General features: G+C 45.3%; 1 protein-coding gene across 1 annotated transcript in view; it reads right to left on the reverse strand.

The window, feature by feature from the left end:
* Window positions 1-23060, reverse strand: part of LAMB4 (laminin subunit beta 4) — a 96720-nt gene that overhangs the window by 41015 nt on the left and 32645 nt on the right. Inside the window, exons 12-18 of the mRNA XM_032873390.1 lie at window positions 22782-22891; window positions 20511-20590; window positions 19791-19941; window positions 14454-14585; window positions 6738-6923; window positions 5222-5337; window positions 4275-4395 (exon numbers count right to left, since the gene is read on the reverse strand). Of these exons, the coding sequence (XP_032729281.1) occupies window positions 4275-4395; window positions 5222-5337; window positions 6738-6923; window positions 14454-14585; window positions 19791-19941; window positions 20511-20590; window positions 22782-22891 (896 nt within the window). The remainder of the gene's footprint in view (window positions 1-4274; window positions 4396-5221; window positions 5338-6737; window positions 6924-14453; window positions 14586-19790; window positions 19942-20510; window positions 20591-22781; window positions 22892-23060) is intronic.

A 23060-nucleotide genomic window follows, 5' to 3' on the forward strand; every position in this document is an offset into this window, starting at 1 on the left:
AAAAATATCTGCAACTGAAAGAGGTGGTTGGGTCAGGGGACGCTGAGGATCACTGCTCAAGGCATCCCCAGCTTTCCTGTCCAGTGACCCATCATGGCTTCCAGTAGCTCTCAGACCATGTTGCCATTTCCTGTGTCCCGGCATGTCGGGGGAGGTGCTTGTCTTCACCTGCGCCTACCGCAGTGTCTAATTCACAGTAGCTACTTCATAAATATTTGCTCAATAAAGAAGCATATATACCTGTCCAGTGTGGTCTCTTCAAGTTGATACTAAAATGACTGTTCTCCAAACACACACCGAGTGAAGACAGATGCAGAAGGAAGCCGGACAGGCTAGGGTTGGGGATGAGGGGAGCCAACCAGGGGTAGGTTATCTATAGTCGCTGGTCTGAGGCAGTTTCGAGGGGGTCATTCCTGGCACCAAGCAGATGGCTCAGATGATAAGAGTCCCTGTGAAGCTATAGGATTTTGTAATGTCATGACTCACCTCTTCTAGAAACTTCTAAAGACTTTGTTTACCAAGTGGAGTCCATCCCATGGTTTAAAAGAACGGTGGTTTTATGTTCTAGAATGGCTAATATACTTTTGACTCTAAATACATTTTCATGGAAGCACATATCATGCAATCGGGAAGGAAATTTGTAGCTGTCTCACTCTGTTTGCAGAACAAAAGCCATCTCTGCAGAAGGAGCCTCCAGGGTTGACCAAAGCTTTCACTGGGGCTTCTTGGAAATGTGTCCTAGTCTTAGATATCAATGTTAATCTGGCTGCAGGAGAAGAATGAACTTGGAAAGTGCCAGGGCTCAGGCAGCCAAGCATCTTCCCAGAGCAGCAAAATCAGTGGGGTGGAAATAACTGCTTTAGTCTGTAATCAGAAAATGTGCATTGGCTTTCTCCTACTGGGCATCCAGGGTCAGGGTCTCTAAGGGACACTGTAGGTGCCCTGCCCAGATCTTCCCATTTGCCAGCTGCTATGGCATTGGCTGTTCTTTGCTCACAGCTGTCCCTCTTTCTGGGGACTCAGCCAACTTTTCCAGAAGTGAATGCACTCACTGGGGGGTTCGGGGGGTGGATGATTTGGGCACACAGGCCCACCACTTTGCCTCTCGGGGCAACTGGCTCCTTGGTACAATTATGCTCCCAAGCTCCCTGTGGGATCAGCTACGTTTCAGTGCAAATCACATCCCTGCTCTGTTCCTTCCCCGTCCCCTGGACCTCTTCTCCCACAAACATACCCTCAATAAATCAGGTGGACCCAAGTCCCTGTCTCAGTTTTGGCTTCTGGGGAATCTGATCCGAATGAGGGATCTAGCCTCTCTTCTGAGGTTCTGATACTTTGCCAAGATCAGGCTGCTTTCCTAAATTTCATTCAGGTTTCATGGTTTTTGTAGCTATTTGTAAGCTTGAAAACTGATCAAATGGAAGTATTTTTCAGGTAATTTCAAATTACCCATTTGTATTACGTATCTGTCAGATATCACTGCAATGATTTTATTTACACGTCCGTCTTCTGCATCAGGCTGCGAATTATTTGAGTAAGGGGACCAAAGCTTACACCCCAGGAACCAGCACAGTATCAGCCCATGTAGGTTCCATGAATGGGTGGTGAATGGATAATTCACAGGATGCCTGAAATACAGCATCAAATCATAAACTTGGAAATTTACAAAATTAGAAATATTCAGGATATGGATTTAAGATGAGGAGTATCTTGGCTCTTAGAAATTTGAGTTTCATGACTATCATTATAATAATAAAATCTCTTCATGATGTATGAATTCCTTCATTTTTCTCTTTCCTTTTCCTTTCTCTACTCTGCTTGGGTTCTTTCTTTCTTTGTAACTCGTGTGTTGGTCTATGAGTGCAGTTCTCTTCAAACTTCCTGGCAGAGAATAAAACTTCCATGGGTAGGGAAATCACAGTAGGTTAAACTCTCATTCAAGAGTTTGTTTCTACTTTCTACTTCCTTTCTACCTTCACCTGGTAGAACCATGGACCTCCAGGAGCAGGATTTAGACCATCCTTGGCTAAGGTTGTCAGATAAAATACAAATCACCCAGGTGAAACTGAATTTCACAGAAGCAATGAATAATTTTTTAGTATGTTTCAGACAGTATTTGAGGGCAATATTTTGGACATATTTATACAATATTCAAATCTAACTTGGTGTCTTGTTTCTTCTCTCCCCCTTCCTCCCTCCCTCCTTCTTCCTCCTTCCTTCCTTCCCTGTTTTCTAAATCTTGCAATTCTATCTCTGGTAAAATAATCTTATAAATGGCGGGGGTTTTTTGTTTTTTATTTTAGATGTTACAATACCTGATTTCTAGAATACAATCCAAGATACACCTGCTTCATACTGAGTTCTATAGTAGATGATGAAACAGCAAAGTTCCAGGTTATAAATTTAAGATGTTCAATGGTTAAAAATTAAACTTTGAAGACACAATTCATGAAATACGTACATACAACTACTTAAACAGGGGATTGTCAAGCTTCCTATAAAATACTAGACAGTAAATATTTTTGACTTTGTGGGTCATAAGGCGTCTGTGGCAAATACTTGGCTCTGTCTTTGTAGCTTGAAATCTGCTGTAGATAATATATAAACAACTTGCCAGGGGCGCCTCGGGGATTCAGTTGGTTAAGCGTCTGACTCTTGGACCCGGCTCAGGTCATGATCTCAGAGTTGTGAGATGGAGCCCCGAGTCAGGCTCCGTGCTGAGCACAGAGTCCTCTTGGATTCTCCCTCCCTCCCCTTCTCCCTCTGCCCACCCCCCATATAAATAAATCTTTAAACAACTGGCCATAGCTGCATTCAAATAAAACTTTGCAGGGCAGTAATGTGGCAATTAAATCATGATATCAGAAGATCCTCACAAATATTTTATTTTTTTAATATTTTATTTATTTATTATTTATTTTGATAAAGAGAAAGAGAGAGAGAAGGAACACAAGCAGGGGTGAGGGGCAGAGGGAGAGGGAGAAGCAGACTCCCTGTCAAGCAGGGAACCCAATGCCAACTGGACCCCAGGACCCTGGGATCATGACCTGAGCTGAGGGCAGACGCTTCACTGACTGAGTCTGTCAGGCGGCCCTCTCACAAATATTTTAAAATGCAGTTGTAAGAAATGATTCTGATTTTTACTCACAAAATTACTTTTAAAGAAGCCCACACCATTCTATACGATTCTGCTGAAGGTGGAATGAACCCGATCCTTTCACATATTTCTAATGATCGTGAGAGTTAACTGGAGAATACTTTCCAGAAATTAATTTGACAGGCTATTTCGAGAGCCATAAACCTTGAGGCATAGGGTATAGATACTGGTAAATGAAAGCTTAAATTTCCCCAGTGCCCAAATTCTGCCCAGGCCCTAGCCTGGGCCTGAAGTTGTGTACAGAGTGAGAGGTTTAGAAGGAATATCGGTGGCCCAACTCTATGGGGAAAGAAGTTGAAATAAGTCATTTGAGGAAATATTATGCACTGTTCCTAAAAATTATAAGAAGACAACACAAGGGCGCCTGCGTGGCTCAGTCATTAAGTGTCTGCCTTTGGCTCAGGTCATGATCCCGGGGTCGTGGGATGGAGCCCCGCATCAGGCTCCCTGCTCGCAGGAAGCCTGCGCCTCCCTTTCCCACTGCCCCTGCTTGTGCTCTCTCTCTCGCTATCTCTCTCTCTGTCAAATAAATAATAAAATCTTTAAAAGAAAATAAAGAAGATGACATAAGCACTATAAGAAAATGCTTAGGATATAATGGGAACTAAAAAAGTACCTGTCTATGTACTTGCATGAGCGCTCTGGTCACAACACTACACAAGCAGGAGGTACAGAGCAGAACTTACAAGACACTGACAATTCAAGTGGTAGAATTTCTCCCCAAACTTTCTGCCATGCCAGGATGTTGTAGTGGCCCAGAGCGGGGGCTCTGGCACCAGAGAGTCTGGCTCTGATGGCAGCCTCCTCACTCACTGGCCCTGTGACCCTGTGCTTCTGTTCTGTCATCTGTAAAATGGGGACAGTGACAGCACCTTGCTCATGTAGTTGTGAAGACTAGACAACAGAGTAAGTAAAACCTTCGAACCGTTGCTGATAAGCGCTGTTCAGTAAGCTGTGCAGTTGGTATTAGGTGACGTTTACAGAGAATCAGTGATTTTTCCAATGGCACAAACCCATTTATACTTCTAAAGAAACATGTCACCAGGGAGTCTAAAAGTCGAATGATAACAGGGCTCAGCTTGGAAGGCGGCGCCCTCCCTCGCTCCGTGATACTTACTGAGTCAACCAGGATGTGGGACTGAGCGTGGGACCCTCCTTCCAAAGGCCGGGAAAAATGGACATCTATGGAATATTGTACATCTGGTTCTAAACAGATGGCTGTGGGCAGCAGCACGATTCTGCAGGAAGAGAAATAAAGCAACAATTCAGTGACAAAAGTACAATTATATAACCTAAGCGGCCAGGGTATTTGGTGGTGTTCCGACCTGCACTGAAGTGGGTTTGACTGTGGGGGCAGAGGCCAGGTCTAGACCAGCTCCGGTGGGTTGGGGGGACAGCAAATTCACTCTCAGATTCTCTGTGTGGCTCTTGCATAGGATTGTGCCAAATAGCAAATCTTAGGGACTACTAGCCATGGGTTGTCGCGACTACTCTGGGAAAAGGACAGAACAAATGTCCTTTATTCTACCTACCATGCTAATCTCAACAGGGTCTCTTGTTTTATTTTGCCACAAATCTCTGATGCAAAAAAGCTACTAATTTTTTTCTTTCTTTCTTTCTTTTCTTTCTTTCTTTCTTTCTTTTAACCTTATAGACTCTCAGCTGTTGGGAATACCAGCTGAATATTTGATTCTTACTCTTAAAGCATTTTAATTTCTCACCTCTCCAGGCTGTTTGGTGAATGGGAAAGGAATGTTCTAGACTGGGAATCAGGAGCTCGGGGCTAGAATCCTGGTTCTGCAGTATGTTAGCTCCAAGACTGGGGCCTGTCTCCAAGAAGTCTCATTCTCAATTCCCTCCTCGCCCAATGAAGAGAAAGTCTCCTTAACGAGTTGTTAGCAAGATAAAATATGATCTTAAATGTGAAGCTTAGTGTAGCCCACAGCAAGCAATAAATGTCACCGTCTCCGTTACCTCTTCTGCTTAGGTCTTCGATACAAATTACCGATAAAGGAACAAAATTCTAAGAAACCTTCCATGTTTGAGGACAGGTCCCAAGCATACCTGGAAGCCGCCGGTAAAGGGAAAGACAAAGGCCGTGGCCATGGACTCTCGCGTGGACAGTGCTTGCTCCCTCCAAGGGGCTTAACCAGGACCTCGACAGTCCAGTCGGCTGCAGGCTTGACAGGAAGGACATAAAAAGCACGCCCTTGTGAGGATTCACACACACAACACACCTCATGGGCAGCCCTTGGACTTGAACCCACAACCCCCAGCCCTCTTGGAAAATGGAATTTGGGAGCAGAGTCTGAGAGGCTCGCTCTCTGCTCTTGCTTGCTGAGGTCGGAATGGCGACCCAGGTAGACCCAGGAATATTGTTTCTGGCCGTAGCTCTAGTTCCTGGGCTGGAAAAGCCCTGGTGCTCCTGACGGGCCTTGTTTTTAACCTCTGTCTCCCAAAGATTCAATTACCACACCCTGTCCCTGGATCACAGAACAAAAGTGGAAATCTGGAATACTTCACAAAAGCTTGTATCCTTGTTTTCATGTTACTGCAGAAATATTATTATATAAACGTATCATTATACAGATTTTGTTATGTAATATTTGATTATTGTATTGCTAAACCTATTTATAGGTGTCTAAATATGTGTATATGTATTTATAGCATATGCTAATTCACTATACTCTGAAAGCCATGCAATTTGGAAATGCTTTTTAAAGATTCCAGAGATGTGTCCTCTTTAGGGAAAAATTAAAAAATATATATCACATTTTTAATGACTCATCCTACTGTCTAGGCCCAAGTTCACTGAAACTCCTTGACTATCATTTAGAAGGGAGCCATAGAGACTTGTGTCATATCAAGAGTTTCAAAGTGGATCAGCCGCTCTGGTCATACAAGACCATGAGAGTTTCCAGAATGAGGTCCCTCAAGGAACCCTGGGGTTTCTGAGACCATCCCAGCCTCATAAAAAATTTTCAGGGGAAATGGTCTGTGGGGTTTCAGACTATCAAAGAAAAGATTATGCAGAGAAAAAGTTCAGGGCCACTGCTCTAGATGGAGTGTTTTTCTGATTTGGTTTCTGTTCTGCCTTAGATCTTTCTCAACAGGCAGGGGGAGGTGGCAAGAGGAGCAGCCTGCCGTTAGCTCTTCTCTTGTTTCAGGGTCAAGTCCAAGTCCAAAATAAATGTCTCTTCTGCATGAACCTGAATCTCTGCACACAGGTTAGCTTATTGAAGTTTTAGAAAATTTTAAGGAAAAAGTCCCAGGAGGGCAGAATTCATGTTATTTTAGTTTTTTATTGTTCTTACACAAACATGCCATCACCGCTTCCTTAGATTCTGTACCTGAGATGCGTAGCGTCAACTTCAGCTTCTCTCCATGGAATAAAGCATGTGTGCCTCTGGCTTACTGTGTTGTTTTAATATTTTTAGGAAACTCTTTGATTTCTAATGGTCTCCAGATGTTCGACTTTTTGCATTTTCTGTTGACCCTATCTAGCAAGACCAGAATGGAAACTCGTAGTTCCAGAATGTACTTCAGTCAGCCTCTTACCCCTAAAGAAGCAGCTGGATACCTGAGGCTCGTAGCAAAGGGCAATGGTGAAGTCCATGGGCAAGGAAATGTTGCTGACGACAAATCTCAAGCCGGCCCCAGGGAGAACTCTGGCAAATCCAGGTCCAGTCCACGTAACAGGGGTTCCAGGAACTGGTTCTCGGAAAACCACGTGAAAGGCAGGCACCTGGCCAAAAGTCACTGAGCCCTAAAATTGAAGAGGAATGCACACAGCTTTGCCTACAGTCAAGTCCTGGAAGAGCTCAGGGAAAAAAAAAAAAAAAAAAAAGCACATATTTCCTGATGTGTATATGATACACCTGAGTCAAGGATAAATTATTCCAGCCAGGTCCAGAAGGCAGCTGAGGATAACGTGCTGAATCAGCAGCTTTCAGAGCATATGTTACCGTATGGAATGATTGATTTGAAAGCAATGTCACTGGAAACCACTTTAAGCTTAAGTACCCCACGTGCTAATGAACTGAACAAATTCCACACTGATGACCTTGGATTTTCTCAGATATGACTATGGGACTCTGGCCAAAATATGGAGGGAAAGAAAATATTCCCATGCTTACTTCATGGGCTTTTCCTAATTATGCATGACGCTGAGAAAACCCACATGGCTTTTTTTTTTTTTTTTTTATCTCTTCCATGCAAATATAAGACATGCTCCTCTATTTGCTTAGAGGCATAGAAGTATAAAACTTGTAACACACTTGATTGATTAGCCTCCCTGATGGTCTCTATCCTGGCTGTCAGCCTGGGGCCATCTGGATCCTGTAGATAATACTTTAATGACTTCGCCTCTGCCTCCCCAGGCTTGCAGCCTCTACCGGAACTCTGCCTCTTGTGGCTTTCTGCCCTCATCACCACCCCTGCCAATAAGTGTTTCACACTCTTTCCAACCGCCAACAGAGTCACACCCAGATTACTTCGTCTGGAGTTCAAGTTGCTCTGTGATCTACCCCAAACTCCTTTTGTCTGATAAAGGTTTATTCAGTAACAATTCAATGCCAATCCCTGCATTAGGAACACAAAGATGAATAGGACAGAGTCCTTGATGTGGAAGAGTTTAGAATCTGGCACTGGAGACCGAAATGTAACTAAGAAACCATATCAGCCAGGTGAGCTTTCAATGGACAGATACATGGAACATATCTGTATACCCTCACAATTGCCATAGACACTGCAGGTGTCCCTCGGGGATCCCCTTTCCCTGGTTGGAGCACCCACCCATGAGTTGCTGTGTGTGTGGCTTCTAAGAGCTCACAGTCTCCTCCTTCTCCGGAGAACTGGCCTCCTATACCTCCTCCCTAAGCCCACCTCCATCCCTGCTCCCAGGGTAGCTCACAACCAATGGCTTCTTAATACAAGGCTATAAAAAGCTGAAGACAACTCTGTCCGCGGTTTATGCTTCTGAGCTCCTTCGTGGATCAATCCAAAGTTTGTTTTACCTGAGACCACATCTTACTCTTTCCCCTTGTCTTGTTTCTGTCTTCCTCTTCTGGAGTTTTCCTGAATAGCACAGCACTTCCTTAATAAATCACATGCACCTGAATCCAGGCTTCGGCTCTGTTTCTGGGGCACTTGACCCGAGATAGTCGGCGCCTGACTGTTTACCCAGAAGCAAGCTCCTAGATGCACTTTGGGAGGAGGATGGTTTTCGGGTCAGCTGGTGATGAGGACCCCAGTGTGTAACTTGTACGATGATCCCTGGAACGTGGTTAGCAATTACTAAATTGCTATTGCTAAAGCTGTCATCTGTGGACAACTTGGGACAAGAGAAAGAGGGAAGCGGGGCACCCACTGGATATTTCTGGCACTGAGAGATATAAGGGAGCAGTAATTATAAGGACTGTGGACTGCAGCAATAGGAGGTAGTTGTTGAATGCTGCTGATGCTTAGATGAGAGAAGATGACGGGTTCAGGACAGTCATTCACTAATTCAAAGCCTAGTGTGAGGATCAGAGGGCCCGCCTCCTTGGAGGTCTTTAAAGACTCCTCTCCTTTAGTCAGGTGGCAGGAAGAGCTGAAGACCAAGCACGGGACTTCGTTGTAGGACTTGCAGAACTTCAGAAAAGCCTGAATTCTCAGCCTCGGTAAGTCACCTATGCTGAAGTCAGGCCCCTCACAGGGAAGAAGAGGGCTTTTAAGACACGGGTGATGCACACGAGAACCTTGAACCCTGAGGTTCTCCTGAACACCCTCTGACTATAGAAATAATCCACTCACCTTTACTGGAAAATAGAGTCCCTCCACTCCACCCCAGCCATGTTTGAGGACAATGTAGAAACTTCAAATGATGCAGATGCCTTGGAAGAAAATGTGCACCTTCCCCGGGACCTGCCTATACTACCCCTCCTCACCACCTGTCTGAGCATTAGGGTCAAGTTTCAGATGATCTGACTGGGAAAGGGCTGGATCTCTGAGAGGGACTGGCTAACATACACCAGTAGCAACTGGGAAAGAATGGCTGGCTATGGATCCTGAGGTTGTTGGAGGAGGGAAGCAGAATATGAAACTGGATAAAGACAGTATGTGGACTTGGGGTCACTAGTAATGTAGGATTTAATTAGCCTGGCAAGAGCCCTGGGGCCTTGAGAGACGGATCCAATATATTGCTGGAGCAGCTCTTGGAAGCTTGGCAAAAGCTGTGGCTCTCAGGAAAGGAAGCAGAGGTTCCAGAAGAGCTGTAGCAGGCTCTGGAGGAAGGGATACAAGGCTCAGAGTAGCAGCCATGCTAGAATGGATCTAAAATGCAAGATCGGAAAACACATCCATTAATTATGTTTCTTGAAGGCCTAGGGAACACGCTGTATATCAGGACAGTAAGCAATGAACCTATGAGTAGGGCACCAGCATCCCTGAAGAGCTGAGTGTTGAGTATCCTCTGTAGGCTGGTGGGATTCACCATTACAGAACTGAGCTCCTTAGTGTCACTGAAAAGGACAGGACCACAGACTATCAAAGGCTGGGCATGTCTTCACTCTCAAAAGCACGATGGGTATAATTATGAAAATGGGCAGCAAGGGTTTGAGAGGGGGCAAGGGGGCCTGACCCATAGGAATCTTCTATGCAGATGATTAATAGAACATGGTATTCCTAGGAGCAAGGTAGATGAGCAGACAACAAAGCTTTAAATATGTAATCAAAAGTGATCCGGTATGAATTAGTGAAAGGTTGAGGTCAGCTGCTCTCATGGAAAGACATGATGCTTTGTCAAGTTCCTAGATCTGAGCCACTTCTCGGATCCAGAACCTGGTGACCAAAAAGAGGCCAGGTCCCCATGAAGAAAGACTCTTCAAAACCAAGGCAAGTGTAAACCATGTACCCAGCCATCATGGTCCCCTTGTTAGAAGAGGGGCATATAAGGGTCAGGTAATATATGGAGTCCTGGCCTAATTCTTTTTGCAGTGAATTCACTGCACTTACTGAACCACCCATTGATTATTTCCTCCAATTCCTGAGTATGTAATTGGCATAGACCTGCTCAGCAGTGGACACTGACTCTTTGACTTGAAAGGTAACAGAAGAGCTCTTATAGTAGGAAATGCCAAGTAAAGTCTTCCGAGGTGCCCATCTTCCACTTTCTCCCCATCAAGCCAATATAGTAAACAAAAAACAATATTGCACATCAGTGGCATCCTCGAAGTTTCACTGTCAGGACTCAGTGGTGGTTCCCATCATATCCTCATTACAAACTTAATACAAACCTAACCAGCGTAGTCCCACTTGTATCTTTACCAGAGCAGTTGAACACCACCTTCGTATATGATATACAGCTACTCAAATGCAAAATGTGTTCTTCTCCATTCTCGTATAGAAGAAGGAACAGAAGCAATTTGTATTGACTTGGGGTGAGCAGGTATTCAGTCTTGCCCCAAGGCTGTTCATTCTCTCTTCACTCTCTGTAATAGTATAGCCCCAAAGGGTTTGAATCATCCAGGTATTCCACAAAATATTACAGCAGTTTCCTATATTAAAGGATATAGTTGGGTGAAGATGAGTCTTCATCTCATCTTCATGAAGATGAAGTTGGGTCCCTTGGTCCAAAGTGATGTTACACGGTCTCCCATAGAGAATCTGACAGTCTATGCCCTTGTTTGGCACCACTCTCGGAGGACTCACAGAGTGTCTGATCCACCAGTAAGGGAAAGCAGAACACTTCCTCGGCTCAAGGGACTCACGTGACAGCAAAAGAAATATAGCAGTGGCCTTGTGACTTTGAGATCCACTGCTCCTACACAAACCTAGCCTTCCAGAAGATTCTAATCTCAGATGGGGTTGGAATGCGGGGTCTCTTAAAGCTGCATCAGCTCAGCTAGCTTGGAAATGACACCCTGTGGGGCAGGATAGTACTCTTCTGGAGTTTGTTTACTGCTTAGAGTGAAGTCTTTTATGTAATGCTGTGTTCCCAACAGGCAGAAAACATGGGTTTGGAAATCAAGTAGGAGTAGCCAAATTCACTGTCACTGATGGTGATCATAGGAATTTGGGCTTCTCATGCTTTCAACTTTAGGCTCTGTGGGTCTCGACATCTCGATTCTTGGGCAGGAACAAAGAACTCCACTAAACTTAAAGCTATGGCTGTTGCCTAGTCACTCAGGACCCTCATGCCAGTAGGCCAGGAGGCCTGGGAAGAAATGACCATCACTAGAAGGGCTGATGCTGTATAATCAGGACGTGAGGAATATCCATGGCACTGAGGTGGCCCACTAAGACACACTTGGCGTTGCCCTACGTGTAGCCTGATAAGACTATGGAAACCAGAGGCTCAGACCCTGGAGGGATGAGGGTCTAAGTCATCCTACCCCAACAGACGTGCTAGTTGAGGATGAGGGGACTCTAGAATGGGTGGCAAGAAGGGCAGAAGATAGAGAGTATCAGTTACAACCTTGGGACCAACTGTAGCAGCTGAAGGCTGCAGTTTGTCCCACTAGTCTCCTTTTGTAAATCTTCCCAGAAACAGTGACCCATGAGAATCCTGGGGAACCCATGCTTGCATGGAAGGAACTTAATGGAAGAAACAAATGAGCACGGTCAGCTTCAAGGGCATGCAATGTGTGTACTTGCAGAGGGTCCCATGCTCCAAAGGGCCCAGGGTTTGGTTTCCTGCTCTGCTGTCACCATCTTGAAATCATAATTTTATCTTTGAAGTTGTTTGTGAATGAAGTCTCTTGGGATAATGGAAGGCACATGTGAGCGGAAGAGATGTGCCCACTATGTGTTTGCTTGCTTGCTCCCATTTGCAAAGAGCTCACACGATGCTGGTGAGCATAGCGTTCAAGTGGACCTACTATGCGCATGTGTTCATTGAGACTAAGAGTGCATACAAAGTAAATGTGTTACATTTATGACTGAGTAAGCAGGGTGCTGACAGCTCTAAGAAACCAGGCTTTCCGTTCCAACCAGAGCTTGCTTTGAAAGCAGAAAGAAGGCAAAGGCATTTGAAGAAAGCCATTATTCATGTGGCCTCCCCGTATCAACCAGCAGCTTACAACAAAGGATGATTAGAAGGAATAAAAGATAAAGTGACTCCTGGGTGCCCATCTCACAGTCCTGCCTTACTCATCAGCACGCTGAATGTAGGGAGTGTCAGTACAACACAAACTGAGAAGTGAAATGAAAACTAAGTTGAGTTGGTTTTGCACAGCCTTCCATTGTTCTGGAAAGAACAAGCTGGAGATGCATATGTGACCACAAACTTGCAATCTCGGGGCCTACACAGAAGCCAAATGCTCTCATGTTTGCAGTGGAAACTGGCATTGCATGACACAAAGATGAATGGTACAATTCAGGCTACTAATTTAACTTCTACATATTTCTTTTCCTCAAACGACATTAAACAGCAAATAAAAAAACCACTAACAAGTCACAAGAGAAAGACTACGGAAGAAACTAAGAAGCTAGATATTTCAGCACCTTCAGTGTTCTTTTCCCCTGATTTCTGAACACAGGGCTCTGCTCAGGGATCTGAGCACTGCCCCTCGCAGGGCTTCCCTCTCCAGCCACAGCGGCTGTGACTGCTGGCTGCTGTCTCGCACTGCTCCCTCCTCTTGAGAACTATCCTTGGATGGGAGCCCCCTCCCCGGGGAGGTCGCCTGAATGTGCGCTGGCAGGCCTCAACCACGGCTGACTGATGGACATCACTCACCTGCCCTTGGGCCTCAATGGGGGACAATTCTGTTGTGCCGCTTCCAACCTTGCGCGGGTTCGGGCCAAGGCTAGACTCTACCCTAGACTCGTCCTTGCCTTGCTTTCCCCTCCCCGGCCTCCTGCCCTTGCTCCCTTACAGGCTTCTCCTGATGAGTGTCCTCCCAGTAACGCATGCACACCCTAATGTCTACTTTCATATCTGTTTCTGGGGGACCCAACCCAAGACAGCAACTCAGTCCCCATGTCCACATGTATAGAAAACGGAAATAAAATTTTCACACAAAAATATGCCCTGTTTTGTATTCTTCTGTTGCACCACCTGACCCAGCCAATTGATTTCATAACCCACTTACTAATAGACGGAACCTCCAGTTTTAAAATGACTGATCTGCGGGACCCCAGAGACGGAAACAAGGAACTGTGTCCAGATGGCGGGACATGGTAGGGAATGCCAGAGGAGGATGGATCTGTGTTGGGTCTTCAGGGATGAGGAGAAGTTTTACAAATCAGTCATACAGAGGTGGTCATTTCAGTGAAGGGGAGGAGCCACTGTTTCCCACTCTCTTCTTTCAGATGGACTCAGAATGAGAAGCGCAGAGAGTCAGAGAAGCCTCCATGGGCATGTGGTGTGGGAACAGAAACAAGAGAAAGAGCGAGGCCGCCATACTGGTGTGCGTGGACCCAGGAGGAAGAGCCCCGGCCAGGAAGCCTTCTCTGCTCCTCTCAGCTGGAGGGGGCTCCCTTTAATCCTGAGTCCCTATCACATTATGGGCACCTCTTCTCTGGTGCTCCCCTCAACCCCGCAACCATTAGCTGTTGGTGTACATGGCTCATTTCTACAACAACAATCTCAAGGGCAGGCTTCACGTCTACATAGTTTTATTATGGATCCAGGCATTTCATTCCCTCAAGGAGGTCTCTTATCTGTAAGGAACTGCCTCAGGTAGATTCATGAACAAGACAGCCAGCAGCTGATTTCACTTGCTTTCCAACACGTGCACTCGTGCACATGCACACGGGAATGTTCAGTAAGCAAAGATGCCAGGGTATGAATGAACGAATGAATGATTGGGTCTCAAGCACCCCCAACTTCCGCTAATATAGTGGGATGGCTACAAGGTCCTCAGGTCTCCTCGGGCCTTTTGAAGCCATTGGAGGGGGGTCCTGTGAAGTGTGGGCTGGATGCCCTGGCCACATCCCATGGCCTCAGATTCCAGGGCACAGCCATGCACCAGCCCCAGGGATATCCCCATGTCCTTTACCCTCCAACGAGGGGGAGAACTATTCCTCAGCACGGAACATTTCCTTACTAAAATGACAAGAAATTATGCAATACCTGACTCTCTGACTCCAGAATCTAGCTTTCCAGAAACTTCTGTCTTGAAAGAAATAAAGCTACTGATGTGTGGCCCAGAGGCTCTAATTACTTTGAGCTGGGGTCCTCCTTTCGTCCATCCCTCCTGGAGGATACGAGAAGCTCACGAGGCCTGAGCACTTAGCCGGGCCCCACCTGGTTCTGAGCACGGTTCCTTGTTCACTCAACAGCAGGACAGACAACAGCCATGAAGAAGTGGATTACCTCACTCCGCTCGTCAGCACGTACACTCTGCTTCTGATTGCTCTTCAGTATTATACTGCCCTTGTCAACTGTGAAATCGCTCCCCTGTTGCTGGAAATACACATCACATGTAGGCAACGCTGTTGCCGATACCTTAACAAGAAAAGAAACGACAGTGTAAGCAACCGGCAGAAGTTCCCATTATACTGCAGGGCGAGAGTTTCCGATTAACCAATAACCTGAAGGTAATCCTGATTCTCATTTCATAGTCTCAGGAAGGAGCCATGAGGCAGCTGATACTTTTCTGTTCCTCTGCGAACATGGGAAATTTTTGGTCGTCTGATGAGCACGTGTTGGGTTTTCTTTTTAAAGGATGCTGTGTCCCAATGACATTCGAGACTGGGGAAACATTTATTCTTATCTACTAGTTCTACGGTGTGGAAAAAAAAAGCACAAATGCTGTCTTAATGTGAAATCTCAAGAAAAAAGTTGTAGAAAATCCACAACAGGCATGGCGGCGAGGCCCAGACTCATTAGCTTAGTGTCACTCTGGCTACTCCCTAGACCCATTCCTGGCAGTTCTCACAGTTTGTGGGATTTGGCCTTTTGGGTTCCCATGAGAGATTCGAGCCGGAGAGCCAAATCCCCACAGCCAAACTGAAGCAGAGGAACTGCAGTCATGCTGCTCTGGGGTTCCTTAAGACGCTGGCCTCGCGGGCTTCTCTTTGCTACATGTCCTCAGTGGTGACCCAGTCAGAATCTCCAGTGGCTCGGTTCCAGGTTGCTGCTGGGCTCTGGACATGTGTGTTTCCTTGGCTGATGTTTCATGGTTGGTGTTACTACCAAGATTTTAAATTTCACAGTTTCCCTGGTTGTTTGTCACGAGCATGCAGTCCTAGGCTCAGCTGTGGCCTGCTTCCAGAACTCTCTTACTCTAGTGTTTACTGCTCTGATTCTCAGCCACACTCTGACCAGCTGCCTGACCTCTGTGATGAGGACCCTTGGACAGGCTACACTGGATTATGTCAATTTGGTCCTCTTCTTTGTGTTTTTTTTGTTTGTTTGTTTGTTTGTTTTCCCCTCACCAATTGAGTTCATCATGTAACACAAAATTAGAGACTATTTTATTAATTTCATACAGACAGTATATTATAGAATTAGCCTTATACTGTATTAAGTTTTATACTATGTTAAATTCAATCAATATTAACTTTTTGTGACCACAAATCATTTCTATAAGAAAACAGACCAGTGTTTCCCAAACTGTCTATGAATCACCTAGTTCTCTGTTAACACAAAGATATGATTCAGTAGGTGTGGGGTGAGGCTTAAGATTCTCCAAATGCAGTGAACTCACAGGTGATGCCAACCTTGTTGGTCTATAGATGACATTTTGAGTTGCAAGGATGTTGCCATCAACGGAATATTTGTGTCCCTGCAGAATCCATATATAGAAGCCTATTCCCCAAGGCGATGGTATTTAAAGGGGGGGGCCTTTGCAAGGTGATTGGGTCATGAGAGCATATCCTCATGAAGAGGATTAGTGCCCTTATGAAAGGAACCCCAGAGAACTCCTTTGCGCCTTCTGCTGTGCGAAGGCTCAGTAAGAAGATGGCTGAAAATGAACTAGGAAGCGGGCTCTTGCCAGACACAAATCTGCTGGAGCCCTGCTCTTGGACTTCCCAGCTTCTAGGACTGGGAGAAGTAAATTTATGTTGTTTATAAGCCACCCAGTCTATGGTGATTTTGTTACAGCAACCTGGATAAGTTAAGATACACACACACATACACACACCTTTTGAAGACCCAACAAGAAAGTTGATCATCATTTTTAGTTCCCCAGAGTGTTTAAACAACTACTTGTAAGTTGTAGACTTAGAGTCACACCCTTTCATGTGTCCATCATCCTTTCTCTTCTCTCTGCTACCTATTAACTCGGACCCTTCCTTATTCCTGTTGGACTATTGCAGTCCGCCCTCCCTCCATCCCAGGCCCCACTTGTATGAGACGGCACTGACAGGAAAACCGAGGACAGTCTTCCTCAGGTCAGTCCCTTGCTCAGAAAGCTTCAGTGAGTTCTCATTGCCCAGAGAATAAAATATAGTTTCTCTAATAAGAGAATCTAATGTTCTTTTCCAATACTTCTTCCCTGTACAAACTTCCTGTTCCATGAATGCCCCTGCCCTGTCTCTCCTGTGAGCCATTACTTACAACTTTTCACCAAGGCCACCAACTGAAACGTTTCTTGTTTTCAAGTCTCAGCCCAGATTATTCTACCTGTGCATTTGACCTGCTCATAAAGGATCACTCACTCTGAAATTATAACACATTGCACGAAGCAACTCTCCTCATCATATGGGAAGCTGCCTGGAAATTAAAGATGCCCACGCTTAGGTTGTTTGGAAAGTTAAATTAGATAATGCATGTGAAGCGCAAAGCGCAAGGCATTAACAAAATGGAAATTTGTGGGGGTTTGTTTTGTTTTGTTTTGTTTTTTTAAGATTTTATTTATTCATTTGACAGACAGAGATCACAAGTAGGCAGAGAGGCAGGGAGAAAGAGGGGAGGAAGCAGGCTCCCTGCTGAGCAGAGAGCCCGATGCGGGGCTCGATCCCAGGACCCTGGGATCATGACCTGAGCTGAAGGCAGAGGCTTTAACCCACTGAGCCACCCAGGCACCCCAATTTGTGGTTTTTTTTTTTAATTTTTAAAAGTAAACTCTACTCCTGACCCCAAGATCAAGAGTCGCGTGCTCTACCAACCCAGCCAGCCAGGGGCCCATGGAAGTTTTCTTAGTCACAACAGCAAGGGCATAGTAAACATACAATGCATAATTATTATATGAATGCACAAATAATTCATATCTAACTTAAATCCTTTCTGCCACAATTATCGATCATGTTTTCAGTGAAAAGGAAATTATTCATGATGCTATTTTTTAAACACTTAACATCAGTTCCACCGTGAATTTACTTTCCTTTGTCTTACACAGGACTTTCTAACTCTTCAAGCAACCTTTCTGGCTCTTTAAACCTGTTTTATAGCCTTGATTTTTTTTTTTTTTCCTTAAAGCCATGGAGAGGAGTAAGTCTTCACATCAAACGCTAGTCTCAGTTCAGAGCTACATCCCCACAGGTTATTATCCTATTTAATGGATTGCTGGCACCCGCCACGTGGTGCACAGGGAATAAATGGTCAGTATCAGTCCGTCTACACTAGATAATTACATCTGCTTTGTGTTTTCTTATCTGAAACAATGGGAACGATTGTATTTATAGTAGTGTGGGAAAGACACCACTGTGTGTCCCTTCTACTGTTTCACTGTTAGTTACCACATTCACAATGCTTCTGACACCGATGTGCAGGTTTATTCCCACACCCACCAAATCTCTGACACCAGCTGAGTGTCCTATAATTTAATTCAGTCCTGACACCATCTCCCTGGATTCAGCATCAGATGCCACAGGTTAAGGTCTCGGTCCCACTAGACTGCCCCACCCTCCTTCAGAAGCCGGCAGAAAAGCCAGGTTGTTCCTGGGACTTCTGACCAACCAGCTATAAAGTGGGATTCCCATGACCCCCTCCCAGAGCTTGATAATTTGTTAGAGTCACTGACAAAACCCAGGAGAACATTTATGTTTCGCAGTTTATCATACAATAAAGGATCGTATAAAGGATACAGATAACAGCCAGAGGAAGAGACACACAGAGCAAGGACCGGACTGGGAGGTTCTGGAAGCAGGAGCTTTGGGTCCTGGAGTCGGGGTGCACCAGCCTCCTGGCACATGGATGTGCTCACCAACCTGGACATGCTCTGAACACCATACTTTGGAGATTTTTATGAAGCTTTATCACATAGGCATGATCAATCATTATCTCCATCTCTAGTCCCTCTCCCCTTCCCAGAGAATGGGTGAGGGGTGGGGCTGAAGATTCCCAGCTCCTAATCGTGGCTGGTTCTTTTCTGGTGGCCAGCCCCCATCCAGAAGCCCATCAAGAGTCACCTGATTAGAACAAAGGACACTCCTATCATCCAGGAAATTCCAAAGGATTTAGGAGCCCTTTGTCAGGAGCCAGGGTCAAAGACCAAATATTAGAACAAAAGGTGTTCTAGCACTCCTATCACTCAAGAAATTACATGGGTGTTAGGAGCTCTGTACCAAGAATCGGGGGTAGGAACTAATACATATTTTCTATTACTTTACAATAGTTACAACCTAACTATAAATACCAATATTACTTTCCCAAAGGTTTTTTTTTTTTCAGTCACCATCATAAAGACAAAATTAAAAACTGCAAAGAACGCAGACATAGAATTGTTTCACTTTATTCCCCTCACCACAGCTGTTAAGTCTAAGCAGGGACAGTAAAAGCCTCTTGTCCCCTACCCCAATTCCGGTCAGTAAAAGGGAATATTCCAAGCCTCCTAAGGGGCATTTGCATCCCTCCCACCAACAGTGTCCAGATAAAGAAGAGATGACAAGAAATGGCTTCATCGCTGGAACCTGGATGAGTTCCCATTTCCTCTCCAAATCCCCTCTTCCAAACTGACCTTCACATGCTTTCTCTCTTTGAGACCTTCACCTTGCATTACCTTTTCCCTTGTCACATTCCTGCCTGCCTGTGGCTGGTGTCACGTGCTTGAGAATGTCACAGGAGTCTAACTGGTATTTTCTCTAATCATTCCCCACGTGTGTGCTGGCTCCTCTAAAGAGACTTTGAGAAAAGTATGTTTAGGGAAAAGACCCCACAGGACTGGGACTTGTAGGAAACGAGGTAGTGTGCCAAGTGACATTTGCAAGCGCACATTCCAGCGAACATGGCTGCCTTCAGCGAGAACCGCTAAGCTGAGACTGGCTTCAGGAGACCAGAGAACACAGCGTCCTTGTGGGTTGGGCGCCTTCCTCATTCATTCATTACAGAGTCTGTGACGTTCCTTCCATGGGTGAGGAACGGTGGTCAGCACTAGGGCAACAGTGGTGAATGCGATGCACTTCTATCCTTCCCACTCACAGTCTATAGTGCCTTGGGGAAGGCAGACAAGCAGATGCTCAATAAACACGTCCTATCTGATGGGCACATCGAAAGAGCAAAATTGAAATCACAACTTAATCCAATTCCCACTTACATGTCAGGCTCTGCTCTACAACTAGACTACGGATATTAAATAAAATGCAGACTCTGCCCTCAAGAATTTCTATAATCTTCAGTTCTATGATAAATTCAACTCTACTCCGATCTGCATATGTGGGCAAAACCATTCTTTTCGACCTCACCCTTGATCTCAAGGGTGTGTTATATGTATGGACTGACACGCCATCAGATCAAATCTGTAAGGAGACTAGATGAAATACGAACCAGAGGCGCAAGTCCTTCCAGTGGGGTGGCCTCCTCTGCCTCATAGAGATAGAAATTCAAAGGAGCAAAGAAGTAGCCGGGGACTGGTTCTGTGCAGCGGCGGCCGGTGACATGCGGGCGGCATTCACACTGTCCATCCTTGGGGGAGCACCTGGGGAAGACCAAATCCATCGGGCACAAATGTTGCGGGGGGAGCGGGCAGGTATAAAATGAAGGCAGGGGGTGCTGAGCTCAAAGCCCTCTGAATTTGGACCCACTCTTTGAATCGATCAATCAGTCATCTTGATGAGGAAGTTAGGAGGCCATGGACTCCATGTGTCTGGTCTTGAAAAGCCAATCCAGATCCACAAAACCCAAGTAGCCACTTCTTTCCTCTGATTCTGCTCTAAAGACTGCAAAAAGGAGTGTAGGACCTCTCTTTACAGGATGGCAAAAAGTTGGTGTTTTAGGCAGGTCAAGTCACACAAGGCATCCATCCTCCCACCTCCTGGGACACCCAGGGAGTAGAACTGTTTCTCTCTTCCTTAGGAATATTTCAAGCAAAATAAATCAACTGGACTGTAGCACATGCTTCAAGATCATCGCCTTTCAACGCCCTCTGCTTGTCGAGGAATAAAGTCCATTTGGGATGACTACGAGCAAATCGGGATAAAATATGCTTTTACGTGGAAATGTGAGCGATGACTGTAGGCACAGAACACTGTCATTTATTTGACTTACACGTTGGAATAAGCACCTCCAATGTCGCAGTTGCAGGGAGAACAGCCGTGGAGGCCATCTTCCAGTCCCCAGTATCCAGCCTACAAGGAGAAAGAAAATGCTCAGCCAATTCTAGCCCTGAGGAGATTCGCTGCTCTGAAGTGTAATATTAAAACCAGTCCAAGTCTGTTGACTCACGTCAAACAGCCACACGGCCTGGGCAATCACCCAGCCTCTCTTGCCTGCACACTTGGTAATGATCTTGGAGGACACCTATCTCCCATTTCTGGGACTCGAAAGGAGGGGGACAGGCGGGTTGTCTGCAGATGAGTCTGAGCTCAGATGTGGCGGAAACCATAGGGTCCTCTAGCAGTACCAATTTCAGATCAGTCTGGAGAGAAGGGCTTTAGCTGATTCGCAACTGCTTTTGTAAAACCAATAGGTTCCCTTACCACAAAATCATTGGGGATTTTTACCTCTACAACCCCAAAATGTTTGGGGATAAAAAAATTCAATCAAGCTGCTTTTGAGATCTTAGTTGAATATCATAGTTCAGTAGGCTCACTTGTTTATAAATAAGTCGTTTTGGCACAGTACACTCTATGTGAGAGAGTCAGCTCTGCTCGAGACTTTTTTCATCATTGCAACATCTTGACCTTTATTCAATATAAGCAGCTGGTAAGATACAAACAACCAGTTCTTAAATCTGATAACATTTACTATTAAATGCTCAAAAAAAAAACCAAAACACAAAAAACCCCCAAACTTCCCCCTCAGATCTCCAGTTAACACACTCAGAAAAAATTAAGTTCTTAATAATAGGTAGTATCGATACATACCTTTTTTTTTTTCATTAGCTTGGTACAACTTTATGCCTGATTTTACTCAAAAAGATTTATTTTAAACATTAGAAGTTGACATAACTTGTTACAAAACACAGGACAGGACTCCTGATATTTTTCCCAAAACTAAACGTCAGTTCAGGCAAAAACAATGTGCCATGACTGGCCTTACTCAGGATGTGGTTGTGAAAACTCCCCCATTCCAGGCATGCTGGCATGCGGGATGCAGAGCGGGGGATGGGGAGCAGGTGAGGGGAGATAGGGCCTGGCGCAGGTCAGGGGGCCTGGGCGCCACCGGACACAGGAGGAAGTGGGACACCTGCTGGAGGCGTGGGCTCAGCCACCATAGACAAGCCCCCCCCCTCCCCCGGGGTGGCCCTGCCCAGTTATTGTCCTGCTTCCTTCTCTGTTTTGTCCCCACACGGCCACACAGCTGGCCCGGCCCCCTTGCTTCATAATTTCTAGGTCACCTGCCCTGTCTTAGAGAGTTCCCACTTCGCACGTGCTTCCTGGATTTCTTTCCCCACCTCCTGTCCCCCTTCCTCATATGTTTTCAGTAAAACAACTTAAAATATTAGCACAAAACTATGTTGTAATAGGCATATGTTTCTTATTTATCAGCTACATTTCTTCAGACACATCAAGGTCACTGTTCTTTTATTAGGTTAAACTTTTTTTTTTTTCTTTCTAAAATGTCATGGAGGGCTGCCAAGATTGGAGAACAAAGGGACGAGTTGGATTTGAACTCCCTAACTGCAGGACACATTTCTTATGGTGTAAAAAAAGGTTTTCTTTTACTAACTTTAGACATATGTGCTCATATGTTTAGAGGAGTCTGTGAAAAATCCAGGATTTTATTTCCCACAGGAATCTACATTCCATGTAAACCTGTGGTTTGGGGTTTTTATTTTATTTTTTTTTGAAATGAGCTCGTCCAAAATATTTTTAGGCAAGGAGTGGTAGGGGTGGTAAAGGGAACTGTATGCGAGAGACAGAAGAAAAGGCTCCATGATCTGGCCGGCTGAGAGAAGGGAGCAGATCAATTGTCACAGTCTATCCTGCTTGGCGCTTTCAGAAGAATAGCGCATAACACTTCTAACATCGGTGCCTGGGTGGGTTCAGGCGAATCTGGTAAAAGTTGGTGTACTGGTGAGTGTTTAACAACTGGCAGAATTATAGTGTCATCCAGCAAGAATTATAGAAGACCTGGAAGAATTATAGAAAATTCTGGAAGAATTATAGAATTCTCTCTGGAAGAATTATAGAAAATTCTGCTGTTTGCTGGTTTTTGTAGCTTAAACAACTCTTCCCAGGGAAGTCTGAAATACATCAGGACAAAGGAAGCAATTAACAAGACCAGGTCTTTTCTGGGCAATGGCAGTAGAAATCCCACACATACAAGGGAACATACAAGGGAAACATACAAGGGAAATCCTAGGCAAATACATACGGTGCATTCTTCACAGTGTGGTCCTGTGGCAAACGACTGGCACAAGCACTGCCCCGTGTCCACATCACAGGCTGAGAGGGGAAGACTCCCGAAAGGGTTACAGTCACAGGCTGAAAGCACGGCAAACACAATTATTCTTGTTTTTGTTGACCCCATTCTTGTCCTGAAGAGCTCACACTGAGCCAAATGCATGGCCCCAAGAAGAGAACAGCCAGCCTGCCTAGTGTATCGTCTTGTTGCACGATTATTGTGGTGCGTGCACCCCCACATAGGAAAGCC

The sequence above is a fragment of the Lontra canadensis genome, unplaced genomic scaffold, assembly GCF_010015895.1.
Source record: "Lontra canadensis isolate GAN:19392208 unplaced genomic scaffold, GSC_riverotter_1.0 scaffold48, whole genome shotgun sequence".
In the NCBI taxonomy this organism is placed as follows: domain Eukaryota; kingdom Metazoa; phylum Chordata; class Mammalia; order Carnivora; family Mustelidae; genus Lontra; species Lontra canadensis.